This window comes from Takifugu flavidus, chromosome 20 (genome assembly GCF_003711565.1).
Source record: "Takifugu flavidus isolate HTHZ2018 chromosome 20, ASM371156v2, whole genome shotgun sequence".
NCBI lineage: Eukaryota > Metazoa > Chordata > Actinopteri > Tetraodontiformes > Tetraodontidae > Takifugu > Takifugu flavidus.
The window spans coordinates 11,567,133-11,585,826 of record NC_079539.1 but is presented as its reverse complement, the minus strand read 5'-3'; the positions used below and the strand labels follow the sequence as shown (position 1 = coordinate 11,585,826).

At 46.3% G+C, this 18,694-nt stretch overlaps 1 protein-coding gene across 3 annotated transcripts; it reads left to right on the top strand.

Annotated features, from left to right (window-relative positions):
• The first annotated feature begins 869 nt into the window (after positions 1–869).
• Positions 870–10,604, top strand: fech (ferrochelatase). Of its 3 annotated transcripts, XR_008947593.1 has the most exons (12): positions 872–1,095; positions 2,060–2,150; positions 2,435–2,554; positions 2,845–2,993; positions 3,564–3,698; positions 3,834–3,940; positions 4,137–4,235; positions 5,565–5,672; positions 6,395–6,559; positions 7,523–7,582; positions 8,259–9,350; positions 9,560–10,604. XR_008947593.1 is itself a non-coding variant. In XM_057018107.1 (11 exons), exons 1-11 carry the CDS (start codon positions 1,056–1,058, stop codon positions 8,394–8,396), a joined length of 1,212 nt encoding a protein of 403 aa, XP_056874087.1. In that variant the 5' UTR covers positions 872–1,055; the 3' UTR covers positions 8,397–10,604. The 3 variants fall into 3 exon arrangements, 2 of the variants coding, with proteins under 2 accessions (XP_056874088.1, XP_056874087.1); XM_057018107.1 differs by having other exon boundaries at positions 8,259–10,604; XM_057018108.1 differs by lacking the exon at positions 2,060–2,150 and having other exon boundaries at positions 870–1,095; positions 8,259–10,604.
• The last annotated feature ends 8,090 nt before the right edge of the window (positions 10,605–18,694 follow it).

Below are 18,694 nucleotides of genomic sequence, written 5' to 3'. Positions count from 1 at the left end.
TTGGATTCTTTAAAAGAAAGAGGAACCTGTTTTTAACCCAAGTGGAACCGGAAGGTTGAAACTCAACACTCCATAAAGACACCTGATTTCTGTGGACACAAAATAATGTTAATGTATCTGAAATTCATTCATTCATTCATTCATTCATCTTCCTTTAGTATCAGCATCTCAGGGTCCTCTAAATTCTAAATCTCTCTCTGTATAGCTGTTTATTATTTAATATTAGAGGTGAAAACCTTTGACGACTGTGGAGTTTTAGGAACACGGGAATATTTATAGGTTGTTGAAAATGTAAAAGTTATTTTCTTACATTCGGAGATTCAAAGAACAAATCAGCTTTGACTAAAAGAGTCTGATAATCACAGACTATTTTAGTCAAAGCTAAACCTTTTTATAATGCATAAATTAAACTCTGCTGTGGGCGTGACCCATCTGGTCCAAGCACGAGCCCCTTTGTAATGTAGGCTGACGTGGTCCGACGTCATCAAAATATACAGTTTTGTGTAAAGAAAACAAGCGTTAGACCGAAACCGGATAGCAATCCTTAACAAATAAAAGCAGGGAACCCTCATTTATATCCTCAACTCTCCCAATTTAATGAGCAAACAAAAATCGTTTGGCTGCTTTAAAAATGGGAAACAATTAGTACATTTTTAGAACATAAAAACGAAAGAAAATAAAACGCTGATTTGGATTTTGAAAGAAAAGTATTCCGCATAGCACCTGAAAAACGACGTGGGAAAGCACAATGCTGTATTTAATTAGCATCCATAGCAAATTAAAATAGTGTGGGTTGCAAAAGTCGAAACTCTGATGTATCATCCTTATTTATTTTTATTTTCAATTTACAAACCGGAAGCTGCGACCTTGACTGTTTCGTAACTTAACGGGTAAATGTCGGTCAGCCGGTAAATAGCTGAAGGAATCTGACTTTGATATCGGGCTGTGGACAGAGGGAGTCATTGTGCCTACGAGGAAATATTGTGGTTCACAGCTGCTGGAGACGCGATTGTCCAGCGTTGGTGTAAACAAGAGCGTTTAAAGGAGAAATTAACATGATGGCGGTCCTCGGCAGCGCCTGTCGCCTGATACATTGTGAGTGTGTTGCAGCTTAGCCCGGAGAAAGCGCTACTGAATGCGAAAGTTTCACGTCTCATTTTGTGAAACATCGTAACGGTGCTAAATGTAATTTGTGCCCTTTTAAAATAGTTTTCATTCAAATTTGAAAGAATGAGATGTGTTGTTTAATTTACTTAAGTTTTAAGTCACGCTGCTGACATTGCACCGTTTGTAAAGAGTCGAGACGTAGTAAGGACATTAAAGTGTGACTTCCTGTTCAGACTTTCTAAATAAGATTGTCGCGCAATAGTTTGTGTTTATTGCCTTCTCTTCGTTTAATACTTGCTTAATTTTTTAAAAAAAATATCATTTTATTAGGAGGCAAATTGGCTCGTCTATATTGAACTAAATGTGATATTTTCTGATAAGACAGCGTTTTATTTTATTTTATTTTAGGTACCAATGGTTGTATTTCCGTTGTTGATCTCTTACCAACTTGGGTAACTTGATGCAGCTCATCGCGTGTGTCTGTTGCTATTTAATGTTCTTGTTATATAATGGACTTTTCTCGTACTTTTCTCGAGTTAAGTGATCGCCAAAGAACACCTAAATAATTCAGGCTCACTGAAATTTCACGTTTCCGCAACCAGTGACAAGCGTTCAGGTTCAGTTACACAATTCCACTGTTTTTAACTTGCGTAATCGCACATGGCCTCCTGGCGGCAATCTAGGGTACTACACCACAGGGCGGAAAACCAACAACTGTTCAATTTTTTACAAGCAATTGTTCAATTTGTACATTTAAATATAGCTTGGTTTAAAGTGCGCCCAATTTAAGAAGGGTCATGATTTAAATTTTGGGTGTCAACCCTAAATGATCTAAAGATACTAAAGTAGTGAAGAGTTGGTGGGTTTGACAACAAAATAACACATTCAACTGAACTTACCTGGACTGAAAACAATTTTTTTTAACAGTGTTGTTTTTTTCCCCCTCCTCTAGTTGCCAGGAGCACGGTCAGTCTAAGTGTGCGGAGACACTCCACAGTGGCTGCTTTGGCCCAGAGTGCAACTCTAGAAACACAGGAGAACAGGTGATCTTGTCACACCACCTTCTAACAACAGTTCTTAGCACTTTCCTTTTGTCACTGTAGTAAAGATGGAAGTGATGTTAGCACATTCTAATTATCCCCATAATTCCAGTATATCAGGCCAAAGTCGATACCATTACACTTTTACGATGTTGTCCCACTGTTTTTATAGGTCATAAATCTACACAGTCAAAATTCATCCCTCTTCTTGGAACAACATAATACATTTTTACAGGGAGTCAAGAGGTTGAATATGAATCATTGACCAGAAGTCTGCATGTCTGCAGGAAACCCAAGACCGGCATCTTGATGCTGAACATGGGAGGACCAGAGAAGCTAGAGGACGTTCATGACTTCCTGCTACGGCTCTTCATGGACACAGACCTGATGAAGCTTCCGGTGCAGAAGTACGTGTGGACAGTTGGTGTGCCTGATCCACTTTCACCGCATGTTTTCATCTGTTTGAGCGTCTCAGTGAAGGAATTCACTCTGAAGAGACAGACGGGGAAGCTAGTGGCTGTGGAACATTTTAAAATGCTTCCCGCCATTGTGCGATGGCACAGTTAGGTTTCGTGACTTGAGATCGGTCGCCGTGACACACCGGGAGCTAAAATCATGCCTATTTTTTGTCATTTCCCACTTCAAACATGGTTGGTTTGATAAAGCTAGAGGAGTCACGCTGTCATTGTCTCTGCAGCAAACTTGGCCCCTTCATCGCCAAACGCCGCACGCCAAAGATCCAGGAGCAGTACAGCAAGATCGGAGGGGGCTCGCCGATCAAACACTGGACCTCCATGCAGGGAGAAGGCATGGTGAAGCTGCTGGACCACATGAGCCCAGAGACGGGTGAGTCCCACACCGGGGTCTTGGGTTGGGCTGTTGGGTTTCCTGCTGTTGATAGTGCGAGTGTGAAGTTGAGATAGTGAGACAGAGGAGGAGTGTCGCTTCACACGCCTGCACAGACCTGGCTGATAATGAGCAGCAGTTTAAACGCTGATCCTATCAGGTGGCTCAGAAAGTCATATGTGCTAGCACGTTATGGAAACTGAAAATAACGTGAACGAGGAGTCATCCCGCCCCAGGTGAGGGAAACTTTCACTGTGACAGCGGCGGCCAGAACTCGACTGTACTCAGATTAGCCAGAATTCTGGGCTCAGCTCTTTCAGTCAGAGCTGCTAACTGTTGCAACACAAACTGTCCAAATCACGACTGAACAACCCCACCAAGGAGTCCCCGACCTGTCCGTCACTCCTCTGTGTCTGGGGGTCGCTCTCCTGCCGTTTAATGTCGGCGTTGCTTCCCTAACGTGCGATTGTCTCTTCTTGCCTCTTTGAAACATGTTGCTAACAAAGCAGAATAGAATGGAAATCGTGTTTCTACATGTGGCGTCAATGTTGTTCCAACTTATTTTTTCAGCTCCTCACAAGTTCTACATCGGCTTCCGGTACGTTCAGCCGCTGACGGAGAACGCCATCGAGCAGATGGAGGAAGACGGTGTGGAGAGAGCCGTGGCCTTCACCCAGTATCCCCAGTACAGCTGCTCCACCACAGGTGACAGCCACACCAGCGCAGACCCGAGGACGGAGCTGTGACAGTGCACGTCGCTCATTGGCCTCTGTTGAAATCATACTGTTACAGTGTGATAGTGACATGTCATTGTTAACGTGCGTGTTTGTGTGTGAGCAGGCAGCAGCCTGAACGCCATCTACCGTTACTACAGAAACAGAGGAGAGAGGCCTAAAATGAGCTGGAGCGTTATTGACCGCTGGCCTACACACCCCCTGCTGGTGGAGGTCAGACACGTACCACGCACGCACGCACACGCATGCAAAAATACAGTTAACTAGCTTGAGTTGTCATAGCAACTAATGAAATAATGGGAGCAGTGGTTAGCAATCATACGCAGTAGGAGGATCTGAGTTAACACGGGTGGAATATTCTCATTGTGTGTGTGTGTGTGCGTGCGTGTGCGTGTGTGTGCGTGCGCAGTGCTTTGCAGAACACATTCAGAATGAGCTGCTACAGTTTCCAGAGGAGAAGAGAGATGATGTTGTCATTCTGTTCTCAGCACACTCGCTGCCAATGGCTGTAAGTCCAGTACAAACCAACACCGTGAACACTTGTGTCGTCATGACTGTGCACATACATTTGGAATGAACACAACATATCAGTAACACAGATCTGCCCTCACTACACTTTTACGTTGGTCAGTGATTTACTTTAGTGCACCTGCTATTATGCGTTGGAGTAAATTGTTTCCACATTACTTGTATAAAATGCATATACCGATACATAAAGTACTTTTTGAAACTACAAAAATCGAGAACATAAACTACAACACTTACAGTAGCACATAGAGCGAAGCCCAGTCTTGCTCACGTCAGCTAGTGGAAGATGGAAGATCTCCAGAAGGCCTAAAAACAAACAGGAAGCACCCTTTTCAATGTTTTAAACACAATGACTTATTGTATTTGGGTTGTACCATTTAGCAGTAACGAGGGGGAGGCAGCACCCTGTAGAAGAACAGGGGTGGCAGATGTGAGCTCTCGAAGCATCAGACCTTCATTAGCCTGTTAGAATTTATGTTTACAGGTATCAAATCAAATCAATCTTTATTTGTATAGCATCTTATACAATCAAAATTGTTTTAAGACGCTTTCCAGAATCCCAGGGCCTAATCCCAGACAAGCAACAGTGGCAAGGAAAAACTCCCCTTTAACAGGAAGAAACCTTGAGCAGGACCAGACTCATGTAGGGAGACCCTCCTGCTGATGGCTGGCTGGGTAAAGAGAGAGGAGAGGAGAGGAGAGGAGAGGAGAGGAGAGAGGAGAGGAGAGGAGAGGAGAGGAGAGGAGAGGAGAGGAGGAGAGGAGAGGAGAGGAGAGGAGAGGAGAGGAGAGGAGGAGGAGAGGAGAGGAGAGGAGGAGAGGAGAGGAAGAGGAGAGGAGAGGAGAGGAGAGGAGAGGAGAGGTCAGGTGAGGTCAGGTGAGGTCAGGTGAGGTCAGGTGAGGTCAGGTGATGCTAATCCGTGTTTTCAAGAACCTGTTTCCTCTGTTCATTATATAATTAAGGAGGTCAACATAAGGTCAGAGCGAACTGCTCAGAGGATTGTTACACAGCAGATAGGTTCTCCATCTGGACCACCTGAAGAGGAGCAGGATGAAGGTTCCTCCATGGTCCTCACCCCATGGACAGACCTGGAAGGAGCTGAAGACTTTAGTGAGGCTCTCAAACAAGAACTGAAGTCTTTATTTGGAGATGTTTCATCTTCCAGTGGCTGAGCTGTTGTCATGAAAATGACTGTTGTGCTACTGGAGATTATCCCAGAGGTTTTCCTGACACTGTGGTGTGTGTGTGTGTGTGTGTCCTGCACCCATCATTGCTGGTGCTCATTGGGCATTGCTGTTTTCTTTGTAGGTTGTAAATCGCGGTGACCCTTATCCTCAGGAAGTGGGAGCCACTGTTCAGAGGGTCATGGAGAGACTGGGACACTGTAACCCCTACAGACTCGTGTGGCAGTCCAAGGTGAGTGGACACCCTCACACGCTCCCTGTCTAACACCCAAAAATCTCCTGGAAGTGAGCATTTCTGTTCTCATCTGGAATTAGACTGGACACCCCAGCTGCACGTGACGTGAAGACATTTTATCATACTTTGTTCACATTTGGGGTATTTTTAAGATTTAAACTGTTTATTGAACAGGAGGAAACATATTTCGCTCCTTAAATAATTTATTTGCATGCCACATTTACTGTGGTGCCAGAGATTAGAATGGATGACTAATACATATACACATGTATACATACCAAGAGCAGCACAGCATCAGCTCTTCCTCAGTAAAGTGTCAGTTTGGGGCCCCACCACCATTAAATAAACACTTTGGATCCGTTTGGTTTGGTCCAAATGAGGAGTGTGACAGTTCCTCTCAGTTACCACAAGGTGGAGCTACTGGCGCGTCTCCTGTAGCAGCTGCCGGCTTCAGGTTCTTTGTCCTGGGTTCACGGCGTCTGACAGTTCACATCCTTCACGCTCCACGTGAGTTGGAGCCACACAGCCAGCTGCTCCCAGCACCGACTGTTGGGAAGTGTGGAGAATTGTGTGCACACACAGTGGTACCGTGGAAACTCTGCATGATGTCGTGAAGAACATGCATTAGGGATTCCAGTGTAATGATTTTCAGTTAATCCTGTAGATTCCAGTGGAATTCAGTTGGTAATCACCTCTTTCTGCTGTGTTTGCTGCGTCAGGTGGGACCCATGGCTTGGCTCGGCCCCCAGACGGACGAGGTGATCAAGGGCCTGTGTGAGCGAGGAAAGAAGAACATCCTGCTGGTGCCCATTGCCTTCACCTCCGACCACATAGAGACATTACACGAGCTTGATATTGAATATGGGCAAGTTCTGGGGGAGGAGGTAAGAGCTGTGTGCGTGTGTGTGTGTGTGTGTGTGTGTGTGTGTGTGTGTGGTGTGTGTGTGTGTGTGTGTGTGGTGTGTGTGTGTGTGTGTGGTGTGTGGGTGTGTGTGTGCTGACAGAGGTGGTGGTGCAGTGGATGAATGTTGGCCTGATTGTACAACAAATAACTGATTTTAGAAGCCAATCACCAGGAGGCTTATTTCTGGTGCCGTGGTGACATCTGTGATGTTCTCAGAAATGATCTGTGAAGTGTGTGTGTGTGTGTGCGTGTGCGTGTGCGTGTGCGTGTGCGTGTGTGTGTGTGTGTGTGTGTGTGTGTGTGTGTGAAGGCACCAGTTAGATGACCACCAATCAATGTGACTGGTTCCACAAAGGCACACAAACACACACACTGACCACAACAGACTCTAACACAGAGTTGCAACCCAAGTGTGTTTTTATGTGCAAAAATGCCAAAGTTCATCTCGCATTCATGCTGGAGATGTTTAATTCCACCAACACAGTCAACACACGTTTCTTTCGTGATGAAATGAAAACATCTCCCCACATCGGGCTCACAGGCGCGTTTCCACTGCGGGAGTTCCTGCTCAACACTGGGGCAGGAACTTTACAGGGAGCGCTCCTCACTGGTCCCCCGATGGTCGTGTCTCCACCGTGGGGTCAGGCCCGACCCCTCAATCTGCCTGATTGTTGGGTGGCAGTTTCTAGTGTGAAGTCAAAAACCAAAATAAGAACCGAACAAAGAACCTGGAAGGAGCTGAGGTGTTTGGTGTGTTGGTGGAGGTGGAGGTAGCCAAGTTTAAGAGCCGAGTGAACCTCAAACTCCACCCAGGAGCTTTTCACGTAGCTGCGCTGGAGCAGGGACTCAATTAGGTTCCTCTGAAGGTTCCTGCAGTGAAAACGCTACTGATCTGTGTTCCCATGTTTGTGTCCAGTCCTCTAATGGTATGATGGTTTTTCAGTGTGGAGTGGAGAACATCCGGAGAGCAGCCTCATTAAATGGAAATCCCCTCTTCATGAAGGTGAGTCTCACCAGGAACACCGACGGTGACGACACACCAGAGGAACCTTTTCAGCCTTTTAATGTGTGGCTGGAGGAACCCATCGAGTCTCTCCATTCCTACATCAACCCCTTCAATCTGTGTGTGTGTGGTGTGTGTGTGTGTGTGTGTGTGTGCGTTGGGGGGGGGCAGATCAATGAGAACCTTTAGAGCTGACTACAGTAGAACTGAACCGTCTGGCTGGCTGGTCAGATCTGGCACACGCAGATGCCCGCCCCTCTGTGTGTGTGTGTGTGTGTGTGTGTGTGTGTGTGTGTGTGTGTGTGGTGTGTGTGTGTGTGCGTGTGTGTGTGTGAGAATCAATATGTGGTGGATGATTAGTTGCTGGTTTCTTTGGTGTGATTTGAGTTTCCAGCGTGCTGCTGTGTTTCCCTCTTTTGTCGCTCTGTCAGATCTTCGCCATTGTTGAAGCTCAACTTTCCTTGACACCCACCGTCGCGCCCTCTGACCACATGTCGCCTCGTTGCCACCTTGTGTTGTGCTTGTATCCAGGAAAATGTTCTGTGTCCTAATGCTGAACAGCTGTGCGTGAATGCGAGCGTGAAAAGAGGAGCTTCATCAGCGGCTGTAGTTCAGAGCGATTGCTGTGGTAATAAGGCCGTAATAACACCCCCGTTTCTGCCCTTCTTCTGTCCAGGCTCTGGCGGACTTGGTCCAGTCCCACCTGAAGTCTAACATGGTTTGTTCTCGCCAGCTGACCCTCCGCTGTCCGCTGTGCACCAACCCCACCTGTGGAGAGACCAAGGCGTTCTTCGCCAGCCAGAAGCTCCTGTAGAAAGGTGCACACGCCGCGCGCTGACCTTCAGAACCACCACCTATGGAGAAACCTATGGCCTTCTTCACTAAACCGAGACTCACCTGCACTCATGCACGCTGTCTGACGGGAGCGTCACCTGCACTGACATGAAGAGGAGGGTCGCATAAACCAGTTATATTCAGAGAAAGTCGGTGTCACATTCAATTAAATGAAATATCTTCCATAAATGAAAGAATATCCAGTAGATGATCAGCGTGTGGTTAAAGCCTCTACAGCTTCATGGAAAACGACCTTACAGCCTTTTAAGCCCCCCTGCTTCCATTTCCCTCACGCAGCTTTTCCCGCCTCCCGCCACAGACGTTTCTCACCTGTTTTGAGACATTACACCTTGCCTAGCCCCGCCCCTAACCCCGCCCAACCCGCTGCAGGCCCTCCCAAAGCCGGGCGGTTGGAACCCAGTCCTGAAAGGCCGTGCTTCAGCCAGGGTTCCTGTCCTCCCAGGCAGAACATGTGGGAACCCAGGAGGAGTTGTCAGCCTGGTAGGTCAGAAAACCCGGCTGGATCCAGGACTGGGATCCGCCGCCGCCGCTCCGAAGTGTTGGTGCTACTTCAGATGCTCTTACCTCAGGTGAATGCTAGTCAGCCTAAACTGGCAAAACGGTGGGTTAAGAACTAAAGTGAAGTGCTAATATTAATTCTTATACTTGCGTACTCTGTAGGTTTTCTATGTTTTGGGAGACATGCCGATGTAAAACGGATTTATTGAGACCATTAAAAAGGCCTAATATATGATCAGTTAAGAGTTTTTAAGCTCAGCTCATCAGTTCAGTCTGTTGACAGCAAAGCAACTCAAAAACAAGGTGGGGAAGGTTTCGCATTATATTGCAGCTTCAGCTGAGTTTAAAGTCTTTTGAAATCATTTTTAGAAATGCTAAGCATGTCTCGCTGCAGCCCTCGGTGGACTAGGGAGGCGTCCTAACTCAGCTGCTCATCGGCGTTCCGACATTTGGGATGAAAGAGGCTGTGGTGGGCATCAGACCAGCCTCTAAACTGGAGAAAAGCAGATAGAAAAGGCCGAGTCACCAGGTTTATTAATACATTCAAGAATCATCTAAGCCTGATCATTCCATTGTCTTCTTTTGTGACCTTTGTGGAGCCGCTACAGCAGATTATTCCATAAGATGCAAAGGTTTAGAAGATTAATCCCACATCTTTACATTGTGAGATGGTGACAGCACAGATCATTAATGCTGGTTACAGACGAGCGTGCACGTCTGACCTCTGACCCCGGCCCTTTTACCTCTGTCTGTATTCTCCCATCATAATGTGCCTTCTAACACCGGCTAACTAGAGGAACAGGATCTGGTCTGAGGCGAAGGGCTGCAATCTTCCGATGTTAACATCAAAACGTACCGGCCTTTGTTTGTGGACCTTTAGAGTGAGCTGAGCAGAACTGAGTGTTTTCCATCGTCAGTAATGGCTGATGTCCATAAACGCGCTTGCTTTAGCATCTCTGACTTGGTGGAGTAGAAAATGAAACCTACAGTTGGAGTTCAATGTAAGTAAAAGAATCCACTGAGAGGACGAGCGAGTGGGCAGGGAAGCTGCCCAGCTTCACCCTTAGCAGGTTTGTTGGATGCAAAATAAGCTAATTTCTTGTTATAGCTGTTTGTTTTAAAGGTATAGAAGCAGAACTACTAAGCCTACATTGAGCTTCTCTTGTTGTCCACCTTTATTGTTGTTATTTTCTGCTGGAATGTTGCTACTTCCTGTTTAAAGCATCTGATATTGCACTTTACGACCTCGGTGCTGAATCCCAACTGTGTGTTTCTTTGTTTGCTCTTCTGTGTTTGAGAGGGAGGATGTTTGAGGTTACACTGAGGTGCCTCAGAAAGCCTAAACGTCCGAAGATCCAGACGTCAACATCATGTCTTCTATCCAAACCTGTGCTGGTCCCCGTCCATATTTCGGACGCGACTTATTTGAAACCATCAACACTTGGAATAAGTAGTTTCACAATGACAAATGTTTTAATCGGCCGTCATCCGCTGCTAGCTCGCGCATTAGCAGCTAGCTCTGTGCTTGTGTGCTTGTAGGATCTCAAATCTGCTTTTTGTTACTTGGTTTTATTTATTTGTGTGTTTCTTGGTTAACATCTTTATTTTAATATCTGGGAATATGTGACTGAAGCGTCTTCCTTCAAAATAAAGCACCAACTGATGTCCAGCGTGTACTTTTTCAGCTTAAGGTCTCCATTGATCCCCTCTGCTCCAACCAGACCAGTCGGCCTTCCACGGGCCCTGCGTGTAGAACTACCCTGATGCTTTCCTCCGTTCACCTGTAGCACCTGTCAGGCACGCGTGCGTGATATTCCGTGCACTCTCGAAGATGTAGCCATTTTTTTTTTACATACCAAATAAACATTCATGCCAACGTAAACTGCTGGTAGTTTTTGGGTTTTCAGTGTCCTGCGGTGTTTGTGGTCATTGAAGCCGGACTGTTCCGGCCATCAAGGGCGACACAGCTGACTCCTTTCTTCTCTTCTCCCGCGTCTCTCTCCCTGTCAGCCTCCCCCATTTTCTTCCTCCCATCTCCAATCTTTTGTCACCCCCTTGGTTCCGCCCCATTTTCCCTCCTTTCCAATCTTCTCCTCATCCTCCCTCCTTCCTCCACACCTCCCCGTTCTCTCCCATCTGGCCGTTTTCTCCCGTCTTTCCTGCTCCTTCCAGCCTTTTTTCCCAGCAGTCCCCTGCGGGGGTTGCAATCACCTCAGCCGCTGTTGATTAAGCTGAGAGAGATTGGCTGTCCACGACCCAATAACCCCCGAGGGCGCCAGGCTGGGTGCCTCCTCCCCCTTTCCTCCCCTCCTCCACACTTCTACATCACAGCCAGCTTTATTTTGCTCTATTCCACCTCATCTTTCCTGCTGTTCCTCCTCCATTTCTCCGTTCAACTCATCCCTTTCTTCCTCTCCTGTCACTCACTGGCTTGCTCCACCATGTTGTGTCTTACCTTTGGTCTCCCCCCCCCCACACACACACACACACAATTTGGATCAGCTGCTCTCCTACATGCTTCTGTGTGTGTTTGTAATTAAACCTTCACCTGTAATTCTCTCTCACCTGACCTGCAGCATGAGTGTGACCTCTGACCTCAGGGTCAGAGATGATGTAAATGATCCTTCTACATATTTGTGTCATTCTGGAATAATTCAGTGAGATGTTTTTCAAGTTTTACTCCTGTTTAATCGTGGTATCCCTAGATTGATTCTTTATTGGTTCAAATATAAAAGAAACGGGCTGTAAGCAGCAGCTAGGATGACCTGCTGGAGGCTTCTCCTGCCGCTCTCCTCTGATCCACTTTTATTATCACTGCTCATAATTTGCCTTCCTGCTTTGTGGTTCAGCTTCAGCAGCTGGAATGTTCTTTACAGGTTCCAAAGGTCTTGGTTTGACAGGTATTCAGAGTGGAAGGTGTGTGTGTGTGGTGTGTGTGTGTGTGTGTGTGTGTGTGTGTGTGTGTGTGTGTGAGAGAGAGAGAGAGAGAGAGAGAGAGCGAGCGAGAGAGAGAGAGTGACTGACTGCAGGCTGCTTGTAATTGAAAAGACACCGGCTCCTGTGACCCCCCATGACCTCCTATTCACGGGATGACCATTGATTTCTGAGTGGGGGGGTTAAAGTAAATCAGAAATTTTGAGCCTAAATGTGGGAGACCTGACAGGAAGCAGAAGAACCACAGAGGAAGAGCTGACCAGCACTGGAACCAGCAACTCTGTTCCAGTCTCGAGGGTTCGTCTGATGTCCGATTGTAATTTTCTGGCTGTACTGTGGCATCTGTGTGGGGTTGTTCCTGTCATAGATCACAGGTGGATGTCTGAAATACTGAAACCAGCAGCCTTGGCTGATCTTCCAACATGATCCCTCATTCCAGGTTGTAGACTCGTTAATGAAGAGCCAGATTCAGGGAGCGTTTAGCGGCATCGCTCTTCGCTTTCACACCTTTTGTCCTCCTTATCAGGAATCTGACCCACAGGTAATAGAAAGACAATGTCAAAAGAGGAACGGCCACCGAATAGACTGCTGTTTCCTTGGCAACCAAGGGGAGCACAGGGGATGGGATGGAGTGATTAAAAGGGGGAGGAGAGGGAGTAGGAGGGGGTTTAAAGGGGGGATGGATTGATGAGTAGACATGGATGCTGGGCTGATTACAGAGTGGAGAGAGAAGAAAAGAAGGAAAGAGGAGGAGACGTCGGAGAAACAGTCATTAAACACAGGAGGAATAGACGTGCTGATGAATGGGGGGGTGAAAATGGGAGGGAAAAGGACCAGAAGAGAGAAAAGAACGGCGTGTTCGCACACAACAACACAGAAAAGATCAAACTTTCAGCGTCGCAGCAGAAAATCTGAGGAAAGATCAGCAGCATTGCTGCTGTTGTTGTTGTTGTGGTTGTTGTTGTAAGGGTCACTTTCCTGAAACACCTCTTCACTCATCAGGATGCTGTCGTGTCCGCCTGACCCGGTCCTGACATCACAGACCCGGTTTGGGTCCCAGCGCGCTCGTGGTCCTGGAACAATTGTTATTATCATGATTATTACTATTGAAAAAACAGGCCGGTGCTGCGTTTTGAACATGGATCAAACCATTGTAATTTCTTTATTGTTTTTTTTATTTTATACATAGAGTGGAACAACAAGTCTTCAAATATCTCCATCACCTTTGATCATCCTTTTATTCCACACCACAAGGTTTCACTTCTCTTTGTTCTGTTACAGTCAGATGTAAAGGAAAGAAAGATGCATATAGATGCTGTATGGTAGCCATGAAAGGAAAGTTGACAGGGAGAAAGAAAGTCAGAGGAAAATGGTTCCTAAGGAGAGATGAATGAGGTTTGAACTGATGAAGTTTGGGTGCTGGAGCTTTTGATTGGGCAATTTAAGCAAGTGGGACACAAAGTAAATAAATAATAACAAGAAGAAGGTGCAACTGAGAATGTCAAAAGTTTTCCAACACAACCGCAGTCATGGAATTAACACGGTTACACAACGTTTGATGTCCGTTTACTGTTTTAAGCTTTTTCCAAATCTTTTGGTTACTTTGTGAACTAAAAAAGTCACGTCAAACGAACTAAAAGTGCTCTAAAATGTAGTTTTCCTTCAATCAGCACTGGGTCAATGTTACCATGGAAACATGAGTGGGTGTGTTTTCACGTTTAAACGAACTACAGGGGGACTTGTTACTGTTGCCTGGGTTGATGACCCACATCTCTGGGGACGTGAACTTCCCTGCTCAGTGTGTGATATCTGCTGATGCTTCACCCCCAGGAATGATGGAAAACTGCCTATTTCCCTTCGGCTCGTCGGGAGCGTGACGGACCGCAGAGGCAGAGCTCTGGCACAACCTCAGGATGGAATGAGATGAAGAAATATGATAACTGATGAGAATCTCAACACTTTCTTAACTAACCCTAAATACAGCTGCTGCTGTACAAATGGCAAAAGGGGGGGTGCTACCATGGCAACAGAGGAAAAAAGGAAAAAAACACAATTGGCTACATCAGCAAATCAGAAATTCCAGCTGAAAATAGAAATTCTAAACTCATATAATACCAAAAAAAAACAACAGTATTCTAAATGATGAAAGCAAAATCTCGACGCTTGTTCGGGGGGGAAATGGCAATGTGTCAACAGGCAGTTTTCATTTTTGGTTTCACCTTTCAGAACAATCACAAAACAAAGGAACTACAACTCCTGGCATGTGTAGAGCTTTGTTACCCACAGCTGTTTACTTTTAAAGTTACAGTTACTGAAAAAAACTGAAGAAGAGCAAGTGAATCATTTAGGACATACGCTATAATAACATCATCCTAACACTAGTCTATGAGGTATATCTGCAACAGTTTGGTAAAGAGCGCCCGGTCTGTGCACGGCGCTCACGCCCTCAACTCCAGGTGGGGTTAAAGCTTTGCAACCGTTTCAAGGGAGAGAAGGAGGGATGATGGATGGAGAACAGGCTGGGGGTGTCTTCGGCACCCGTTCACATCCTTTTCTTTGGTTTCTTGTGTCAGAGGACGGCTGATCAGAAAAGAGTGGCTCATCATCAGAGAGGAGCAGAGGTCAGGGAGGAAGACGGGGCGGTGCTGAGGCCTCCCAACCAATGGGGGGGCAAAGACATCACTGCTGCCGCAAAAGCTTTAGCGCGAGAAACAACTTTCTTCAGCTAACAATGTGTGTCGTGTTTGATGGTACAACTAGACCGCGTCTGGGGGGGGTGCGTTGCATCACGGCTGCTGTGCAGTGCACGAAGAGGAGGCAATCGGCTGTCTAATTACCGTTAGCAAGAGCAGAAGAACGAGAGAAGATGTGGGAGAAACGAGAAACCGTTAATCTACTGTTGCAGTTTGGAGCCTATCAGGTTCGACTCTGAGGCCTTTGATGACACCGCCAGACCCGCATCTAACTTCTATCGCTACGTTTCTGAGGAAACGGGAGAATAAACGTGCAGTTCTTCACGTTAAATGGCTAATGGGCAGATCCACGGCAGAGCCATCAGGATCCAGGAATACTCATCGGCAGGCCAGTAGCTAGTCTGGGATTCAGTATCTTGCTCAAGGACACGTAGTGCGCAGGGATGTGGGATCGGACCCTCGTTCCCTGTGCTCCTCCTGACCCCTAATGCAGAGGTGTCTAGGCCCAGTCCTTGAGGACCAAAGTCCAGCCTGGTTTTCTGTCGAACCAGGCCAAAAAAAAAAAGCGGTCTATCTGGTAGGACAGAAAACCAGGCTGGATTACGGTCCTCAGGGACTGGGTCTGGGCCCCCCTGCACATGCACTGTGTTTCTGATGTGACCAGATGATAGATGAAGGGAAAGGAGGGGATGAGAGCAGAAGAAGGTTCATGGTGGCGCTGAGCACAGACTGCACTGAAGAGGACAAAAGAAAAAGAGAAAAAAATCTTTGGTTTCTTTGGTTTCAATAACACGATTAAAAGGACAAATGGGAAGTCAGTGAGGTAGCCTCTCTGGTTCTCACTACTGAAATAGAAAGGGTTTTTTCTTTTTACATACACACAAGTCATTCCTGGAAGCAGCTTGCTTTAGGGGACTCCTCTGTTTTCCTTCCTTTACTGAATGATTCCAGTGTGTTTGCATTCACACAGTCACACACACCCGGCTCAGCTCCAGGAGCAGGGAGGGAAGAAACAGGGAGGCGCTAAAGCTCCTCTGTAACGTGGCCTCGGGAGCAACATTCTCTCCGTTCTCCTCCAAAATGGCATCTGGGCGAGCTACTCTTAGATGTTCGCTAAGTTCAAACACTGATGCAGAAAACTGACGGCTAATGTCTCTAAAGTGCACAACAGAAACCTACAGAGCATCTACATTTACAGGATACTTCAGCGGATATACTGGTTATACTGGGATCAATGGAGAAGAAGGGGAAACACAAACCAACATAAAATTAGTGTCTGATCCTGAAACTGCTTTCCGGTTTCTTCTGCCCCATAATTCTGGTGTTTTCTTCCCATTTCAGCATTTACAGTCGACTGAATTTGTTCAGATCATTTTGAAAGTAGAACAAGTGGCCCAAACACTGACAATCGGGTTTGAACTAAAGCCGGAAGGTTTAACCAGCGTATGAGCCGCATGAATGTAAACACACAGTTTCTTGGCCTCTCGGTCCTCTTTGGTGGGTTCATCCCACCGGATGGCCCTTCATCGCCTCAGCTGAGCGCCGCTCTGGAACGCAGCAGCACGCGACAAAAACAAACCAAGCAGCTGCTCACGGGCTGGTCGCCTATCTGTCATCAGATCGATGGTTTTCACATGGCAACAAAAGAAAGAACCAGCAGGACGAACAGAAAAGCTATAGAAAGAGTCCAGACGAGATCGCGGAGAGAAAAAACTAATCTGACAACCCTACATTGTTCTGTAATTCAGTCTAAACATTCATAAACATTTGCCTCCAAAAGTAAAGCTAAGAATAAATTAACAGGCACGGCATCTTAGATGCAACTAACATTCGTAAATACGCATAAATATTTATCAAAAAAAATCAATTACATCTAATTAAATAACATTAAATTATCATTAAGTACAAAACTAGTGTGTTCTAAAACACCTCATAAATAAATACAGCATTGAAAAGAAAGGTAAAGGAACATACATGTAAACTTTGGCAAAGCTGGTAATCAGCAAGGTCAAAGGGTCACAAAGGGGCATTTGGCAACAAAATTTGTTCGCTTAAATTAATTTAAAATCAAAACATTAATTATATTAAAATTTCTTCGCAAAAACCTAGAAGACAAATAGCATCACGTAAACACTTGGCAAAGAATTTTAAGTACTTTAGAAGCCGCCGAGCGCTGCGAACCTCCGGGTTTTTCTACCCCCGTCTTTGTTCTTGGGGCGTTTTGGTGGCTGACAGATAAAAACGGCAGGTGGGCATGAAAAATGGCCGCCGGGCCTGAGCCTTTAGCCCCGCCCCTCCACTGGGCGTGGCCAGTCGCAGGGTCAGGCAGGCATGATATCTTTGGATTAGAAGCTTTTACACAGAGAAGGATGGAGAGAAAAAGGAAGGGTAAAGCTATCTGACCGATATTTGAGCAGTTTCTCTCAGCAGACAGAGGGATTTATTTTTTGGTTTTGGTTCTTTAGCGTTCTGTAGCTACGGAGCAGCAGCGTAGCTCCTCCCCGTAAAAAGCCAGCTAACATCCATCCGTGCGGTCCTCCCGCTCACTTCCCCAGCATGGCACTGGTGTGGAATACTGGTCCTTCACCTCTCCGAGCTGATCTCACCTTTCGTTTCTCTGCTGTCAGAAGCAGCTCTCCTGGATTGTCCTGTTTTCTACAAGCGTGGGATGTATGGGGAGCAGGTGTCAGTGTGCTATAAGTACAGCAAAAAATCTTTGGTATGTACTGTACAACCATCATAGCATTCCAGTTGCTCCTCAAACAGCTGGACAAGAGGCGCAAACACCTCACAGACGTGGGGGGGCAGGGCGGGGGCTTTGGTTACTGCTGTGGGAGATTGTTGGAGGTAGACTTTGTTTAGGGAAACAGACACGACCGGATCGGCCGTTTAAATCTTTGGATGTTGATGGTAACCTGACAGCGACGCCTGAAGATGTGTTGATGCCATGCTGGAGGAACGAACCACTCAATTAGCAGATGACCCCCCCCCCTCCTCCTTTAAACCGATTGTTGCTACTCCCTTATACGTATGGACGGCCGAGTTGATTAGCCTACCTGCTAATCCGGAAGGGTTAGGGGGGGTTTTTTGCATACAGCAAATGCAGTTTAGAGTTTTTTACAGGGGGAGAAGCTGCTACTGAAGTGAACGGAGAATCTTTGGTCTGTTAGCTGATGAGGTTTCTGTTGTTCTTTTAACCATTTTTTTTTAACTTTGAAAAACTGCATAGGCACACGTTAAAGACACTCTTCAACCGTGAGAGACACATCACTGTTCAGCCTTTGTGGGGGTGGGAGGGGAGAAAACGCGTCCTCACTCGATTCCTTCCCTCCAACCCGCATGGTTTCACCCTTTTCAGTCCCCAGCATGTTTCCCTTACACACAGTCTGACGCTGCAACAGGCAGAACAAAGCTACTCCTTTGATCCCGTGATTTCATCCTTTTCTTCTGTCCTCCTCCTCCTCATCGTTGTCATCCTCCGTCCTCAACATAGTCGCAACCACTCTTTTTTTTCTTTTTTTTATCAATAATTATCTTCCATTTAGTTTTTTTCTTCTTTGTTGGAACAGCTAGGTGCAGAAAAAGGGTTTTCTTTGGTTTCGATTTGTCAATAAATAGAAAAAGTCTCAAGTGTCCATTTTGTATTTGAAATTGTTCTTAAAGCCTTTGGCTTGCTCGGAACCAGGCTGGTTCTCAATTCGGGTTCAGCTGGAGTGGGGGCTGCTGACTGACACCTTTCCTTTGGTTTGATTCTTTTGGTTTATAGCTCGAGTGAGGGATGATTAATGACCGCAGATGATAAAAACAGTTATATGGTGTTCATCAGCAGCGGTTTCAGGATCTGGAATCGCTCCCTGGTGGTAGGCTGCAGTAAAGGAACAGGCCCTCCCTAAGGTGGTTGAGTCTGGCCCCACCACATGAGATGAACCTTCCAGGCATCGTCTTTAGATTGTCCTCTTTAACTATTACAAAGGCCCTGATCCGCCTGGACGGTCCATCCCAGAGGGACCAGACGCTCCACTGGTTCTGCTGGGCTTTATCAGGGGGTGGGTTTACTATTATGATTATATTGACAATCATAATCATGTAAAATTGCAATTTTTGTCTCCTGTCAGGTCCAAACATGTGGCAG

Bases quoted from the DNA above. Each gene is read 5' to 3' on its own strand.
- fech (XM_057018107.1), top strand. From the start codon at position 1,056: ATGATGGCGGTCCTCGGCAGCGCCTGTCGCCTGATACATT. The intron at 3,699-3,833 runs GTGACAGCCACA...GTGTGTGAGCAG, and splicing joins GTACAGCTGCTCCACCACAG to GCAGCAGCCTGAACGCCATC. The intron at 5,673-6,394 runs GTGAGTGGACAC...TTGCTGCGTCAG, and splicing joins GACTCGTGTGGCAGTCCAAG to GTGGGACCCATGGCTTGGCT.